Here is a 15,271-nt window from a genome sequence, read left to right as displayed (position 1 = left end):
CCAGGCCGTGTATTTCTCAGTCCGGGGCGGGGTGGTGAGAAATACCCAGGTGAGGCCAGTTTGGGTTTTCTTTGCCTGGTTAAAGAGCAGTCTGTGTCCTACTGCTTTCCCGGCTCCTGCCAGCCCCTCCTGGCTGGGCAGTCACATCTGCACCTCTGGATCTGCCACAAAGGCTCCAGGCATCCCTTCCACCCCCCTCCTTTCCAGGGCAGCCTCCCCAGGAAGCTGCTTCCTGGATCCTGGCTTGGCAGAGCCCATCTCCTCCTTGCTGTCAGCCTGGAACCCTGCCCCCCTGAGGCCTCACCCCTGGGGGGGGCCCACCTGGCACCCAGCCCCCTGCCCTTGTTTATCAGCTCGGTGCAGGTCGACACAAGCCTCTCTGCATTCTTGGCAGCTTGCTCGCCCTGGGGCCAGCAGGGCACATCTGGAAAACATCTGGGTCCTGTTACAGCTGGCGGCGGGGGGGCCCTGGTGGGAATGAGCTATTTTTGTACATTGGGCTGGCGCGGAGCGGGGGCTGTGTCCTCAGGCAGGGGAAGGTTTCGCTCTTCTCCCACGCACACAAAGGCGGGGGGCTGCTGCCGAAATGTTGCTTGAGGGCTGCCCCAGGAGCGTGCAGCAAGGCTGAGGCCTGGTAGGGGGCAGCTCTGGGCTTGTCCAGGCTCAGCACAGCTCCTGCTGTTCGGCCCGCCTAGGGCTGGCCTGGGACCTAGCCCTTCACTGCCCGGCAGCCAGCTGTTCCCATGCAGCAGGCTGAGTGGTCGGCCCCTTGGTGCCATGTGGTACTGCACCATCGTAGGCAGGTGGCTCTAGGCTGCCGCAGGATCAGTGCCAGCTGCTGGAAGTGAGAGCCATGGGGGGGGCTCCTTTGTACTGGCTAAGGGGGGGCGGCAGCCCAGGGGGGCACCTTGCCAGCTCCAGCGAGCACATCCCCACATGCCCTGGGGTGTTTACCCAAGGCACTGAACGAACAGCAGAGCTGGCTGGGGTGCAGAGCGAAGGGCAGCCCCTGGGTCACGAGGCTGGGGAGGGGGGTGTAACTTGCCATGGACTTTGAAAGCAGCCCAAACCCCAGCGGGCTGGGAGCCACCCCATGGCCCTGGCTTGTGGCTGGCTGGACTAACCACAGCAGGCTGGCCTACCCGGCTGGCAGCCAGCCCAGAACCGCTGGTAGCGTGCGTGCACCGCCCCTATGCAGGAAGCAGCGAGTGACTGATGGGGCAGGTCAGATGTTGCCGGAAAGGGACAGCAGCTAATTTTAGCAGGAATGCTGGGGCCAGGGGAGGGGAAGGAGCCTGGGAAGGTTTCTCCAGACAGCCGTTCCCCCACGGGTGGGGGAGGTTCGGGCTCAGGAGCAAGGTGACGGGGGCAGGAGCAGCTCCACAGCCCGGTTCTGCTGGTCTGGGGCTCCCAGGTGCCCTGGGGCATCTCCCCCCCTGCCAAGGGCACAGGCTCTAATGCCTGGACCATCACCACTCCTTGCACCTACTGCCCAGCGGCTGCTGAAAGGGGTTCTCACCCCCAGGCTGCAGCCAGGGAAACTGAGGCGCAGAGAGGGGGGATGTGGACCCAAGCTGCACAGCAGGGACAGGGCTGGAGGCCCTGCTGCTGTTGCAGGCAGGGCCATGCTGGGGTCCACCTCACCGTCACCCAGGTCTTGAGCGTGCTGCATGCCCTCCACCAGGCCTCCCTCTGCCAGCCCCTGGGGGCTGCCCTGCAGTGATTCGGCGCTGGGTGAAGCCCGGGTGGGGGCAGCAGAGCTGTGGGGAGGCTGCAGGGGCTGGAACCTGTCTCTGGAGCGCAGGGCTCCCTGCACTCTCCTGGCCTGCTCACAGGAACAGGCTGCTCCCAGCAGGCAGAGCTGAGCTCCGGCCTGGGCCTCTGCCCCGGGGAGAGCAGCCGGGGGACGAGCCCTGGGGGGGCTGCGAGAGACCATGCTGCTGCCTCGGGAATGGTTCCATGCTGTTTATAAAAGCACGTTCCAGGGCCAGAGGGCTCTGACCTGCTAACAGCGAGCTCTGCCTACGTTGCACTGCCCTAGGGCCACTCTAGAGACGGGCCCCATGCCGGCGAGACCCTCGTTTGGCCAGAGCCAGGCACTGCATGCAGAAAATCCTGATTTGGGGCTGCCCCTTGCTCCTGGGCACACACCCCAGTGCCCCTGGCCCGGGCAGAGATGGCCAAACGCCCTCACCATGTTGCCGCAATTAACGTTCTTTGCAAACCCCCAAGGGACAGGGCCGGCTTGGTCTAACCCCCCATGCTCTGGGGACAGGGGGCAGGCTGGCCAGGCACCCACCAAGCTGGCTGGAATGGCAGCATGGGCCTCACAGTCCCACCAGGGAGCTGCGCCCCTGCTGCCCAGGGAAGCACCGGTGACTGACCTCACCCACCCTAGTGAGCTGCCATGGGGCTGATTGGGTGCTAGGCTGCAAGCTGGAGTGGGGGGGGGGGGCAGCACGAGTACGACTTCCCTTCCAGGAGCTCCCCAGGGAGTGGCTACGGGGTGGGCGGAAGGAATCGTACCAACTGCTCAAGGTGCAGCAATGTCCCTACGCCGCATGGTGCCACCCTAGTGTCCAAGAGAAACAACGTGCCCTGGCCCTTGCCCCTCCCAGCCACTGCTGGCTGGGGGTGGGGGGGAAGGCACAGCCCATGGCGAGGCTCCCTGCTGCCCTGGGGGTGAAGCTGGGAGTGGGAGGAGGGCTGCGTGTCTCTCTGCAGGCAGATGTGGGGAGGCGGGGGCTTGGCGGGGCTGCGATGGCCCAGCTGGAGTTGGTCTAAGAGCCGCTGGGGCATGGGAAACTCGGCCTGTGACAGAGACACACGGCAGCTTCCTCTGCCTCCAGCAGCCCCCAGGAAAGCCCAGCCGTCAGCTGCATGCCCAGGGCCTGGCACAGACAGGGTACCCAGAGTGTAAGAGTCACGGGCCCCTGCCCCTGCCCCTGTCTCTCCCTTCCTATGCACCAGAGCTAGACACACTGTCACCGGCACCAGCTCATCACCCCCGTCCCTGCAGCTGCTGGCCCCTTTCACATCCCCAGCCACCCTCAGGAGGCCATGCTGAGCCAGTGGCCAAGAGGAGCTGCTCGGGCCCTGGGCGGCTCAGCACCATGAGCTCTGGGGCTTGTCTGCCTGAGGGGCTGGCGAGGGGCTAGACTGCTGGGCCAGGCACTGTCAGGAAAGTGCCTGGAAAGGGGTCCAGTCACATCACAGCCGCATGCCCCTGGGGTCAGCAGGGTTCCCTTCTCCTGCAAGGGCTGGGAGCACCCCATGGGCACAGACCCCATCGTGCATGGCTATGCAGGACCATGATGCCCTGGGCCCCCTGCAGCGCCACCCTGTGGCACGGGAAGGCAAACCTGGTCACGGCACAGCAAATGGGCAGCCCGTCCCCGTGCCTGCCTCCTGAGCCATGGGCAGGGCTGGGCAGCTGAACCGAGCTGTGACGGAGCAGGGAGTATTAACCTGGTAATGTTGCATGGGCGTTTTACTAGTTTACTGTCTGCAATGATGCTAGATGGGAATGGGAAATAAGGGTGTGACTTCACTGAGGGATGATACTGGACACTCAGCACATAAAGGATGGCAGCTGCCCCTCATAATCTGAGCCCAGGAGGGGGTTGGGGCCAGGTGACACCTTCTGCCCGGGCAACTGGACAAAGGCTGGCGGAGGAGCCGGGGTGTGTGGCTGGGTGAGACAGCTGGAGGGGGTTTCAGTTTGGAGCTGGCTGGGGGGGACAAGGGGGGGTGTTCCTGTTTTCTGTACCTACAAGCTCTGTTTTAGACTGTGTTCCTGTCGTCTAATAAACCTTCTGTTTTACTGGCTGGCTGAGAGTCCCAGTGAATTGCAGGAAGTTGGGGGCGCAGGGCCCTGACGCCCCACACTCAGTGACGTGCACCCCGGGAACTACTGCCAACAGACCAATAACGATCGCGCTGCCCCTCGCCTTTAAGCTCTCCCTTACCTAGCACTCTGCACTACCTGGGGGGCTGGACTGGGGAGGGGGGGGGGCCCTAGCCTGGCATTGTCCCTCCAACACCAGCCAGTACCAGGTGTTTCAGAGGAAGGGGCAAAGTCTCCACCCATGGTGGCCAGTTCTGGGAGTGTCCGTCCATGGGGGTGGCCAGGTTTGGCTAAGCCCCAGTCCATCCATGCCCCGGCAGGAGGAGCCTTTCCAGGGCCTGGACTTGCCGGGCAGTCAGTGCTCGCCTTGCTGCCGTCCCATGCACTCGGTTCGCTGAGGGTGGGAAGCCAGTCTGGCAGGGCATGCGCGGTGTCCCTGATCAGGTGGGGGCAGGGAGCTCCTGCAGGAAGCGGGGGGATCCCCGTCGCCAGCGATGAGAGCGACCCTTCCTGCGCCGTTCGCGGGGTCCTGAGCAGCCAGTTAACGGGAGCAGCTCCTCAAGGAGCTTGTTGCTCGGCAGAGCTTGGCGCCCCTCACTCAGCCAGTAAGAAATGCCATGCATGGCTGGCACCAGCTAACGGGGCGTTTCAGGGGGGCCGAGCCCCGCCCCGCTCGCACACAGACCAGTGCCCAGGGGCTATGCCAAGGGCTGTGGAACATCTCCAGACTCACAGGCACTCCCGGAAAGGGTGCCCAAGAGCAGCGCGTGCACGGGGGGCCCCTCGGGGCTGGGGGGGGGGCTGCCCTCACAGGCCCGCTCCGGGAGCTGGGCAGCCTGGCCCCGTGCCCGCAGTCAGTAGTAGTGCACTCTGCCCACGGTGCCCGCACCCAGGATGTCCGGCTGGCCGTTGCGCCAGATCTCCCGGATGATGCGCTCCCGTTCCTCCAGCCGTTGAGCCCGCTCTAGCTCCTCTGCCGAGGCGAAGACGTTGGCAGGCAAGGTGCCATCTGCCGGGCTGTGGTTCTCCAGGGGGATCTCGGTGATGGGCAGCGGGGACTCCGCCGCCACGTTGTCAACCGTCTCCTCCTCCTCCTCCTCCTCCTCCTCGTCTTCCTCGCTGACGTCCCGGAGGCTCCGCCGGGGCTTGGCAGGGAGGCGGCGGGCGTGCGGCTGGCAGGAGATGCGGATCACCAGCAAGCAGAGGGTTAACACCAGGCCGAAGCAGACGCCCAGGACAAAATAGAGGCCAAAACTCTCAGGATTGTCTGGCACGGAAACAAAGGGGAGGGGCTTGAGCGCAGGGACCTGTCATGCTGGGTATGACACGCCTGGCACCCATGCCCAGCCCGGGAGCAGCCAGCCAGTGGGCTCTCCCTGGGAGGTTGGTGCCTGCCAAGCCCTGAGTTCCCATGGCCCTGTGCAGCTGCCCAAATGGGGCGGGGGGAGGGGGGGGCGCTAAACACCTGCCCTGCTCCCCCTCCCATCTGCCCCAGGAGCATCCAGTGACCAAGTGGGCAGCACAGCCCCCCGGTCATCTCCCCCCCCCCCCGACACCCACCTCGGATGTGGGCGTAGGCGGCCATGCTGTTGCTCAGCAGCTCCATCTCCCGCTTGCGTGTCTCCATCGTGGCACACGGGGGCTCTCGCCAGGCCGAAGGGCAACGTGCTCGCTGCACCTAGGAGACGGGGGGGGGGGGGCTTGAAATGGGGCTGCCCAGGCACCCCCACCCCGCTGTCCCTGCTCCAGTCCCTCAGCCGCTGGCTGGGGAGGGCCATGGCTGGCTCTGAGGAGCAGATCCGCCCAAGGTCGGGGCCTGGTGGGGGGCTGCCTGATGGCAGTGATTTAATCGCCATCGCCCCCCCCCCCCCCCCCCCCCCCCGCGCGGGGGCCAGGCACCGTGATTTTCGTTGTAGGACGAAATCAGGCCGCTGCCCTCCTGGTTCCTGTGATTGCTCCTCACGGGAGGCAGGTGGCCGGCCCGGCTCAGCGGAGCCTCGCTACAGCCGTGCCCCTGCCAAGCCAGAGCGATTCGCGGGTACGCGCCAGGCCACTCCAGGCACCAGCTCACGGGCAGCCGCCTGCCCCCAGAGGGTTGGGGGGGAGGGTCGGGGGGGGGCAGTGGTTGTGGGAAATCTCTGGGGTTTTCACATGAGTCCACACACCCCACCGCCACCGCAGGTCATGGCCCAGCCTGGGGCTGAGAGCTGCCATTCAGGGCTGTAGTTGGCAGGGCTGCTGCCCACCCCTCTCAGCTGGGATGCTGGCTCCCCGAACCCAGCCCACTGCCCTCTGTAGTGGGTTGCGCCGGGAGGGGGCAGCGCTTGCAGTTCTCGCTGGGGTTTCAAGTGGCGCCTGAAGCCCCACAACCCCCCCCAGCCCCAGGGAACAAGCTAAGGCAGCGCACAGACCCTGGGACTAATCTCCACCAGCCCCATCCCGTGACTGTCAGCCCAGCTCTTCCTGCCAGGCGCGAGCCCCGCCCCGCCCGTTCCCAGACACCCACAGGGAATCCTTTCCCCACTGCACTGCCCAGGGCTCTGGGTCCAGGCCCCTCCCTATAGGTCGTGCCAGGGAAACACTGCCCCAGAGAGGCATGTAACCTGCACTATCCCGGGACACACTCCAAGAGGGCCATTAACTAACCCTCACACAGCGCTTTACAACTGCCCAGGGCCCGCCCCGAGCCCTGGGCCAACGATGGGGAAACTGAGGCACAGAAGGGGGAAGTGCCTAGCCCTCGATCGCAGAGCCAGGACTGGAACCCAGCAGCTCCCTGCTTTGTGCTCAGACCACCGCCTGGGCTAGTCTCCTGGGGGGGGGGAAGGAGCAGAGCCTGCAGGCGGGGGCTGGTCGGTGTCCTTTGCGCAGCGGCGGCTGGGGAGCGGGAGGGATTCTGCACAGCGTGGGGGCTCGAGCAGCACCCCAAAGGTGACCTGGGCGCCTAAGCCAGCCCAACGCTGCAGGCACCCAAAGGCCCCATTAGCTGGAGGCATTGGGCGCCCACGTGGCTCCTCGGCGCCCACAGACACGGGGGGAGGCAGTGAGGCGTGGGCATGGGGGAGGGAGGGGGAGTCCTTACCGGCTCGGGGCGCCAGGCCCTGCTGGAGGAGCTGCAGCCGATTTTGGAGCCGTCCCACGTTTTATTGCCTGCGGGGAGGGGCTGAGCTGCCCATTATGTCCATGCAGCTGCACACCAGGCATCTGGAGCAGCACGCTGGGCTGGGGGATTAGCCAGGACGCTGCGCCGCGAACGGGGGCCCCCGTGACCAGGCAAGGGCCAGGGTGCTCAGGGCAGCACTTCCCCTCCCCCCGGGATCCTGGGCCCAGGGAGCAGGCCCCCTGCAGATGGTGCCAAGGCCCCCCAGCACAGCCCCACCAGAGGCCGGCTCCCAGTGCTCGGGCCAACCATGCCCCAGCCTTCCCCGCAGTCCAGCGCAGCAGGGCCAGCTGGGCGCTGAGCAGGGGATCCCTCGCTGGGAGGCAGCAGGAAACACCACCAAGCTGGGAGCATATGGGGGCTGTGGGAAGCCAGCGCCCCAGTTAGTGCAGGAGCGCCCCGGCTCGCCCAGGGCCCTGCCCATCTGTTCTGAGCCGCTGGGCTCGGCTGTGAGCAGCAGACCCACCCCCCCGGGGGCAGGTTTGGAGAGGAAGCACCTGGCTCCCTGTGTGACCCTGACAGCCCCCTCGCACCACTCCCGCCCCTGCCCCTTGGCTCCCGGAACACAGGCCCCAACGGGCGGCTGGTGCCAAGGAAGAGGCAGGAGCCAAAGCCAAACCCATTGCAGCTGGAGGGGGAGGGCAAGCGAGGTGGGTGGAGGGAGGCTGGAAATCCAGAGCAGACACGCCCCGAGGCTGCAGGGCCTCTGACTCCAGAGGGAGGGGAAAGCCCAGCGGGAGCCCTAGCAGCTGCCCTTGCCAGCCAGCCAAGGCTTCCCCGTGCCGCCCATCACCCTGGAGTGCTGCAGCCCAGAGGCCAGAGACAACTACTGCCTAGGGCCCAGTTTTCCATTCAAGGAACCTCTCGGTGCACCCCTTCCCCAGGGGAAACACTCCAGCCCTCCCCCCGACCCCCAGCACAGTGAGACCATATTCCAGGCCCCCCCAGGGCCCATCGTCTCCAGGAATGCAGTCCTGATGGAGGAGGTGGCTAACGGGCACACACCCAGTTCGGGAAACGGGCTGGTGAAAGGAATGTCCCTCCGGGCGTGTGCCCCACGCAGCCATGGCTCCAGCCCAGCGCCCCCAGACCTGAGTGCTGGAGTGCTCCAGGCAGGATCTGAGCTCAGCAGAGACGCCCAGGCCGCAGGATGTGACAGGACAGCACCCAGCCTGGGATGCCCCTCTGGGGGATGGCGATGCGAGGAAAACACTCCATTACAGGCTCACCTAAGAAGGGCTTCGAAACTACAGCGATTGGCTCCATGCCAGCATAAGGAGCCTGCAAACCTCCGCATCGCCCTAGTCTAGCCCCAGGGACAGGGGAGTGCACGCTCCCAGGTCACACAGGGGACAATGAGGCACTGAGCTCAGCGGTGATAAAACCAAAGTCAATGGCAGAAACGGAACCCAGGCATCCTAGCTCCCAGCCGCCCCCCCCCCCCACTCTAACCACTAGACCCCACTCCCCTCCCAGAGCTGGGGGGTAGGATGCAGGAGTTCCTCCCACCCCCCCATGCTAGACCATCCAGTTCCACTCCTCTTTCCCAGACTTCTGTTCAGGGAGCTGTGCTGAACCCCACTCCGCCCCCCCACCCCTCCGCCCTACAACCCCAGCTGGGGCCCAGCCCATCATGGCCTGTCTGGTGCATGACCCGGCGCGGCTGTGCCAAACCCCTCCCCGGCCCACTGCACCCGGCTCTTGACTGTGCAGCAGGGAGCGAGCGCTCGCCCCACTCAGCCGGGCCAGTGTCTGGGGACGATCCCCCACCGGAACGGCGAGGACATGCTGTCGTCATGACAACCCAGGGCCCGCTCATGGTGTGAATTGTTTGCACATGGAGCGCCGAGCCTGCTACCAGGAGACGGAGCTGCGCACGGAGGAGCCGGGGGGCGTCTCTGGCCGAAAGCAGGGAGGGCCTAGCCCAGGGCAGCCTCGGCTCCTCCACAGGGAGCATCGTAGACCACGCCAGACATAGCCCACTCAGTGCCAGGGCCGTGTGCCAGGCAGAGCTGCTCCGGGGGCAGGAGTGACCCATCGCTCCCCAGCTGCACCCAGATAACCCTCGACTAGGTCCGAGGTCCTAGGCAGCCCTGGCCCCGGCTCTCCCTGGGTGAGCCAGCTCCTCCTGCAGGCTACGGCTGGAGACAGCCAGCGGGGACCTTGCACTGTAGGGCAGGGACTCTGTAAAGATGGAACCACAGATCCCACTGCCCCCATCAGCCCCGGAGCAGGGGGCCGGAGGGGCACAGTGGAGTCAAGCTCTGCTACTCCCCAGCCTGGAGTGGTGCAAGGTCACCCTAACTTGCTCCCAGCTGCCCCTGTGTGGACATGGTGGAGAATCCAGGCCCTTGGGTGCCTTAGGGCACTGAGGTTCTCCATGGGCTCCAGCTCAGCAAGGACTTCTCACCTTTCCCCATTGGCCCAGGTCCTGCTGTCGGCTCTTTGGGGCAGGGGCCTGGTCATGCTTTGCAGAGTCCGGTGCAGCCACCGCTCTGCTGACAGGGCTGGATTTTCAGGCTTTCAGCAGAGCATGGCGAACTGGGTGCATGGTGTGTGCTGGGCTCCTAGGAGAACCTGTCCAGAAGCAGCTGGGCGAGAAGCCTACAGCAACTGGGGATTTCGCTTTCTGTGAGCAGGCAGCAGGTGCGTTCCCTGAGGCTGGCGCCCAGGGACCCCTCTCATGCTGAGCCATGGCCTCTCTCAGTCCAAAGCCCAGAGCCCTGCCAACATCCCTTCCTGCAGCTCAGGGTGCCATTAATGCCCAGGGCAGAAGTGGGCTGAGAGCAATGGGTCCCATGCCCCTGTGGGATCCCACCCTGCTGCTGCTATCAGGTATGGGAGCAAACCCAGGCTCCTCCCTTGTTCGCCTCCCGGCCCTCGACACCAAGTGCTGGCCAGGGCACTGGCTGGGGGCACAGGGCTGGGCCGGCTGCCCGCTATGGGGGAGCACTGCTGTCCTCCCTTGATGATGCGTCACAGCTCAGAGGAGTCTGGCTCAGGAGGTCCTGCTCTGGCTGGAGCCTTCATTCCTCTGCCCTCCTCATCTGATGGGCGATCCCACCGCACCCACCAGCCCTCAGCCTGGCAAGGCTGGGCACTAGCAGACTGGGGGAGAACAGCCATGGAAATCAGGCAACTCCCCGCCCCCCACAGCTGGCCCTGACTGCAGCCCTTGCTGGCCTCTCAGCGGAGATGCCGGGGAGCGATGGGCCGTCCGTAGGGGGACGCTGAGAGCTGAGAAGAGGGGGAAGCTTGCTCAGTTGCTGACTGCGCCATGCATCTACTCGGTGGATATGGAGCAGAGCCAAATAACCCAGTCAATAGCCTTCCCTTCCCAGCATCCTCCGGGACAACGAAGGAGAGGGTCACTCCTGTGGCAGGAAGGCAGGGCTGGCGATGCTCCATGCTGGCACTCCTCCAGCGTCCTGAGGGCTCCCCGAGCACGTTACACAGCTCGGCAGAGACCACCAGCCAAATGCAGCCACCTCGGGGGAGAGAGCACAACTGTCTCCCTGTGCTATGACCGTGTCGCAGGAGGGCGCCCCACTAACCAGTGTTTCCCAATGCACTGAGCTCTGGGTGCCAGCTGCCCATCCCCCAGCCATGAAATAACACCACATGGCCAGCCTGCATCCCTGGCCTGGGCTGGCTGGCAGCCGGACACAGATGTTGAGAAGCCACTGTCCCAAGTGTGGCTCTGCCAGGCCCCCAGCAGCTCTGCCTGGGATACTCCAGCAGGCTGCCGCTCTCCCAGCTCAGCCCCGCCACCACTGTTCCCCTGCCCAGATCTGCCCCAGACGGTTTCTGGCTTGCGCTGAGTAAATAGGATGATCCCAACAATGCGTGGAATGGCAGTAAATCTGCAGACGCCGGGCTCCTGACCACACGCTCTTGGCTGGGGGCTCTGGAGCTGCAGATGCAGAAACCAGCCGCAGCCGAGCACAGAAACGCCTCTATTCTTTCCCCTGAACGTTTTGGATGAATTCAGCACTTGAGCAATTATAGGGCCAGGAACATGGGCTGGAGCCAGGCACAGAGCCAGCAGGGAGGGAGCCAGCCCATGCCCCTCCGTCAGCACGACCCCGTTCCGAGGCCCCCCAGCTCTGCGGATGGCCCCTCAGTTCTGATCTCCAGCCCCCCGAGCTGTTGCAGCCCTGGATTCTCCCCCACCATCTGCTCCTACCTCTCAATCTCTACCCACAGCCCCCTGCTGCCCCAGCCCTGGGCGTGAGGGAACCAGGAGCACGGGAGTGGGAGAACCGACTCTTACTCCGTGCACTTTGGATGATCCCCCTCTCAGCACCAAGCTGCCATGTACCCACTCTCTCCTCCAGGCCCGCCTTCAGTCTGCATGTCTTCCTTCAAACCCTGATCTTCCCGCCAGTCCTCTGACTTCCCTCCCAACACATACTTCAAACAAATTAGGGAACTAACCAGACACTGCGCCTTACTTTGCTGCTCAGATGTCTGGCTTTCTATTGCCTTCTTTCCATCTGCCCACAATGGTATGGTGCCTACCTACTGTCAATTCTTTGGGGGCAGGGACCGGGTCTTGCTGCCCTTCTAAAGAGCCTGGCACCTCGATGCTGTACTGACAACTTCTCTGGGCCTTAGCAGCTGTGAGGGGCGGGCTCCCCGCGGGGAAGAGGAAGGCTCAGAGTTCCCGTTTGGCTGGACGACGGGAAGTTTAGTCCTTTAATAACCATTTGTTTCAAAGGAACCTAATCTGTGGGAAACTCTGATGAGTGCCTTTGGCAGGTTTCTAAATACAACTAGAAGGGGCCAGTTTACTTCTCCCTCCCCCTCCTCGCCTTTTAAATTAAAACCATAGCACTTTATCTGCAGGCCATGTGTTTACTTAGCGTAGGGGGTGGGAGGGAGCAGAGAGAGGAGGGAGCCCAGAGTTGGGAACCTGGCGGGGAGGGTGTGTAAGAGAAGAGACAGAGGGAGGGAGGAAGTGGAACCAGGAACCCGGGGGTGGCTGGCCGGCCCGGGGAGGGTGGGGGGACGGACTCAAGTCACCTCTTCCCGAGCTGCTTGTTCTGGGGCGGCCTGGGCTTGTTTTTGAAAGGCCGAGTGGCATATTTATCTTGTGAGACTTGGCAACTTTGGCTTCCTCCCCGGACAGGCCAGCGGTGGCTTTGTGGGGTGGAGTAATGTCACTGGTTTGCATGGGCCCCGCCCCGCCGTACAGCCCCTTCCTGCACCTGGGAGCAGGGAATTACACCCGGGGCTCGGTGCCCCACGCTGGGCAGTGACGCTGCCAGTGAAGGCGGGGATGGGGCTGACGGGCAGCATGGCAGAGCAGGACGGGGTGCATGGACGGTACATGAGGCTGCCAGGGCCACCGCAACTGCTCCACCAGCCGTGTGCCTGCAGAATCGACCCCCTCCCCTGCTTTGGGGCCCTGATAACCAGCTGGTACTGGCGTGGCTTCAGCCCTGTCTGCTCTGCTCCCTGCCCCCTCGCTCCCTTCCCCTCCACTGTGGGGGGAATTCAGACACCTCGGGCTCTCCCTGCTGCTGGGGCAGGTGGGCTGGGGGTGCCTCTTGGCTGCTGTGGGGCTGGATCACCCGGGACCCCCCTTCCCACCCCAGCCCATTGCTCCCAGAGCAGGGGAGGCATGACAGCGCGATCCAGCGGGGCCAGCTGTGTGGCGGGAGAGTCCCACCTGCCAGGGGGCTGCAGTGAGGTCCCAACAACGGGGCACGGAGGCAGCTCATGGCAGCACTTGGTGGCTCCTGGCTGGGGGCGCTGGCAGGACCTGGGGGCCAAGCCCCAGGCTGGAATCCACAGAGCCGCCTGCGGGGAGTAGAGCTGGGCCTGGCCCCTGGCTGCACATGGGAACCCCGGGGGGATATGGCCGGTGGATTTGAGGGAGACGCCCGGTTCGTGCAAGGCTCCAGGAACACAGCCCCATGCGCTGCCCAGCTCTGGGGCCCCCGGAGGGGGAAGCGTGGTCCAGGGGCCCACAACAGAGCCCCACATTGTGAGAGACCCCAGCCACAGGAGTCACTCAGCCAGAGGCCAGATCCCTGGGGGGGTACGGGGGGGCAGCAAGAGCAGCCCGCGGCCCGAGGGGCATCGCACAATGCCACCCCGCGGCGCGACCCGCCAGCAGCCAGGGAGCCGGGCACAGAGAGCGGCCGAGGGCGCCAGCCTCCTGCTGACAGCCCGGCTGCCCGGGCCTGGCGAAAGCAGACCTGTGTCGCTTCACCCAGGGATCGGGCAAGGGTTAATGCTGAAGTACCTGGGACCGTGACATTAAGGAGCAGGTCTTGCCCCCAACCGCCCCCCACACCGGCCCCACACCCCCCGCTGCGCTATGCCAAGGAAAGGAGGGGCGCCCGTCGCAGGCACCAGCTTACCCCGCGTGCTGCCACCCTCACAGCAGGGCCTTGCAGCTCTGGGGCTCCCGGCTCCCCCCAGGTCCGTCCGCGAGTGCGGGCTCTGGAGCAGCCCCGGTCTGGTGCTCCCCGGGCCCTCTGCAGCTGGGGCGGGACGGGAGCTGGCTGCCAGCCCCCCGCCCCAGTGCCGGCGGCCAGTGGAAAGAGCCGCTCACTTCCTTCCAGATGTGAGAACAGGCAATAAGTGTTCGACTCCGGGCTACAGCGCCCACGGGAAAAGTCGCTGTCGGAGGGGAGGGGAGGGCAAGCCTGTCCCTCCCCTGGCCGGCCCCTCCCCCCCCTCGGCAGGAAGCTCAGCAGGGGGGAGATTTAAAGGCAATGGGAAAAGGGGGCGCTGGGCCCTGAGGAACCCTCTGTCCCTCTGCTGCTCAGACTGCCCCGTGGATCCACAGGGCCTTTCGGAGGGCGGGGGGGGGGGTCACAGCAGGGACGAGCTAATCCCCTGGCACTGCGTGGGGAAGCATGGGGGGCCTCTGGGGCCCAGCACCGCCCAATTAATTTCTACTTCGGTGGCCAACGAGCCAAAAACCTCAAAGAAACGCTCACCCCAGGCTGAGATATTTGCTCTATTTCCAGCCTCTGGCTCCCTTGGAACGTGGCTCAGGCACAGCTCTAAGTCCCCCCAACATGGGGCCCCAGACATGGCCCAAATGCACCCAACACGGGGCCCCAGGCACGGCCCAAAGTCCCTCCAACACGGGGCCCCAGGCACGGCCCAAACGCACCCAACACGGGGCCCCAGACACGGCTCAAAGTCCCCCCAGCACGGGGCCCCAGGCACGGCCCAAACGCACTCAATACAGGGCCCCAGGCACGGCCCAAAGTCCCCCCAACACGGGGCCCCAGGCATGGCCCAAAAACACATAACATGGGGCCCCAGGCACGTCCCAAACGATCCCAACACGGGGCCCCAGACACAGTCCAAAGGCACCCAACACAGGGCCCCAGGCATGGCCCAAAGTCACCCCACACGGGGCCCCAGGCATGGCCCAAACGCACGCAACATGGGGCCCCAGCCACGGAGCAGAGTCGCCCCAACACGGGGCCCCAGGCATGGCCCAGTCTTCCCAAAATGCCCCCCTCCCCCAGGCATGGCCCAGAGTCGCATGTGACTGGCCTCGGGCCAGTCTGCAGCCAGGATGAGGGTTTTCAACGAGAACTGGTGCAGTCTGACGCGTGGGGGAAGGAGTCAAGGGGATGAATTGGAAGGAGCGTGGGTAGAAGACGCCCCCAGAGCTCCAGCGACTCTCCCTACACTCGGGCCCTGGCAGGGGTTAGCTTATTTCCCAGAAATGTCTCTACCCAGGGAGGAATGAGGAAAGAAATGCAGCAAATATGTGACACATCAGCAGAACTGTCCCTGGACAGGCCATTGCTAGCGCTCCCCGCAGGCAGCAGGGCCCCTCCCAATGCACAAAAGCCCTGGCACAGGGCTCTGAGAGCCCCCAGGGAACCCCACCCTGCAATGGGGAACCTGCCTCTGGCCCCCCAGGAGCTCAGTGGGGTAGGGAGCCCCTTGGAGTCTCTGGAGGGGTTCCAGCAGCCAAGGTGATTGTGGCGTGCACATTGCATGCCCTTGCAAAGGGCGCTCCAAGATGACTGAGGTGCTTTTGGAAACCCCAGCCTGGGTCCCTGATGCATTCGATGCCCCTGGGGTGGGACATGAAGTCTAGCTCGATACCAGCAGCAGCGAGGGGTTCCCTAGATTGGGAGCCAGTCCTGCTGCAGGACTCCCCAAAGCCCACATGCCCTGCCTGCTCTCGCCCAGCCGGTAGGTGGTCCAGCATGGACCTGCCAGGGCCCCCACTGGGGAGGAGGGGCCGTGGCACTCACCAGCCTTGGGCAGCACCTGGT

General features: G+C 64.9%; 1 protein-coding gene across 1 annotated transcript; it reads right to left on the bottom strand.

The window, feature by feature from the left end:
• Nucleotides 1–4,701: 4,701 nt before the first annotated feature.
• Nucleotides 4,702–5,474, bottom strand: EVA1B (eva-1 homolog B). Its single transcript, XM_077838111.1, has 2 exons — nt 5,408–5,474; nt 4,702–5,114 (listed from the first exon to the last, which is right to left on the bottom strand). Exons 1-2 carry the CDS (start codon nt 5,472–5,474, stop codon nt 4,702–4,704), a joined length of 480 nt encoding a protein of 159 aa, XP_077694237.1.
• Nucleotides 5,475–15,271: the final 9,797 nt, after the last annotated feature.

The sequence above is a fragment of the Eretmochelys imbricata genome, chromosome 19 (genome assembly GCF_965152235.1).
Source record: "Eretmochelys imbricata isolate rEreImb1 chromosome 19, rEreImb1.hap1, whole genome shotgun sequence".
Classification (NCBI taxonomy): domain Eukaryota; kingdom Metazoa; phylum Chordata; order Testudines; family Cheloniidae; genus Eretmochelys; species Eretmochelys imbricata.
This window is presented reverse-complemented; position numbering and strand designations above follow the sequence as displayed.

What these genes read in the sequence shown, in the direction of transcription:
- EVA1B (XM_077838111.1), bottom strand. Translation starts at nt 5,474, where the DNA reads ATGGAGACACGCAAGCGGGAGATGGAGCTGCTGAGCAACAGCATGGCC. An exon ending in CGCCTACGCCCACATCCGAG is followed by an intron (nt 5,115 to 5,407) that starts GTGGGTGTCGGG and finishes TTTCCGTGCCAG; the next exon opens with ACAATCCTGAGAGTTTTGGC.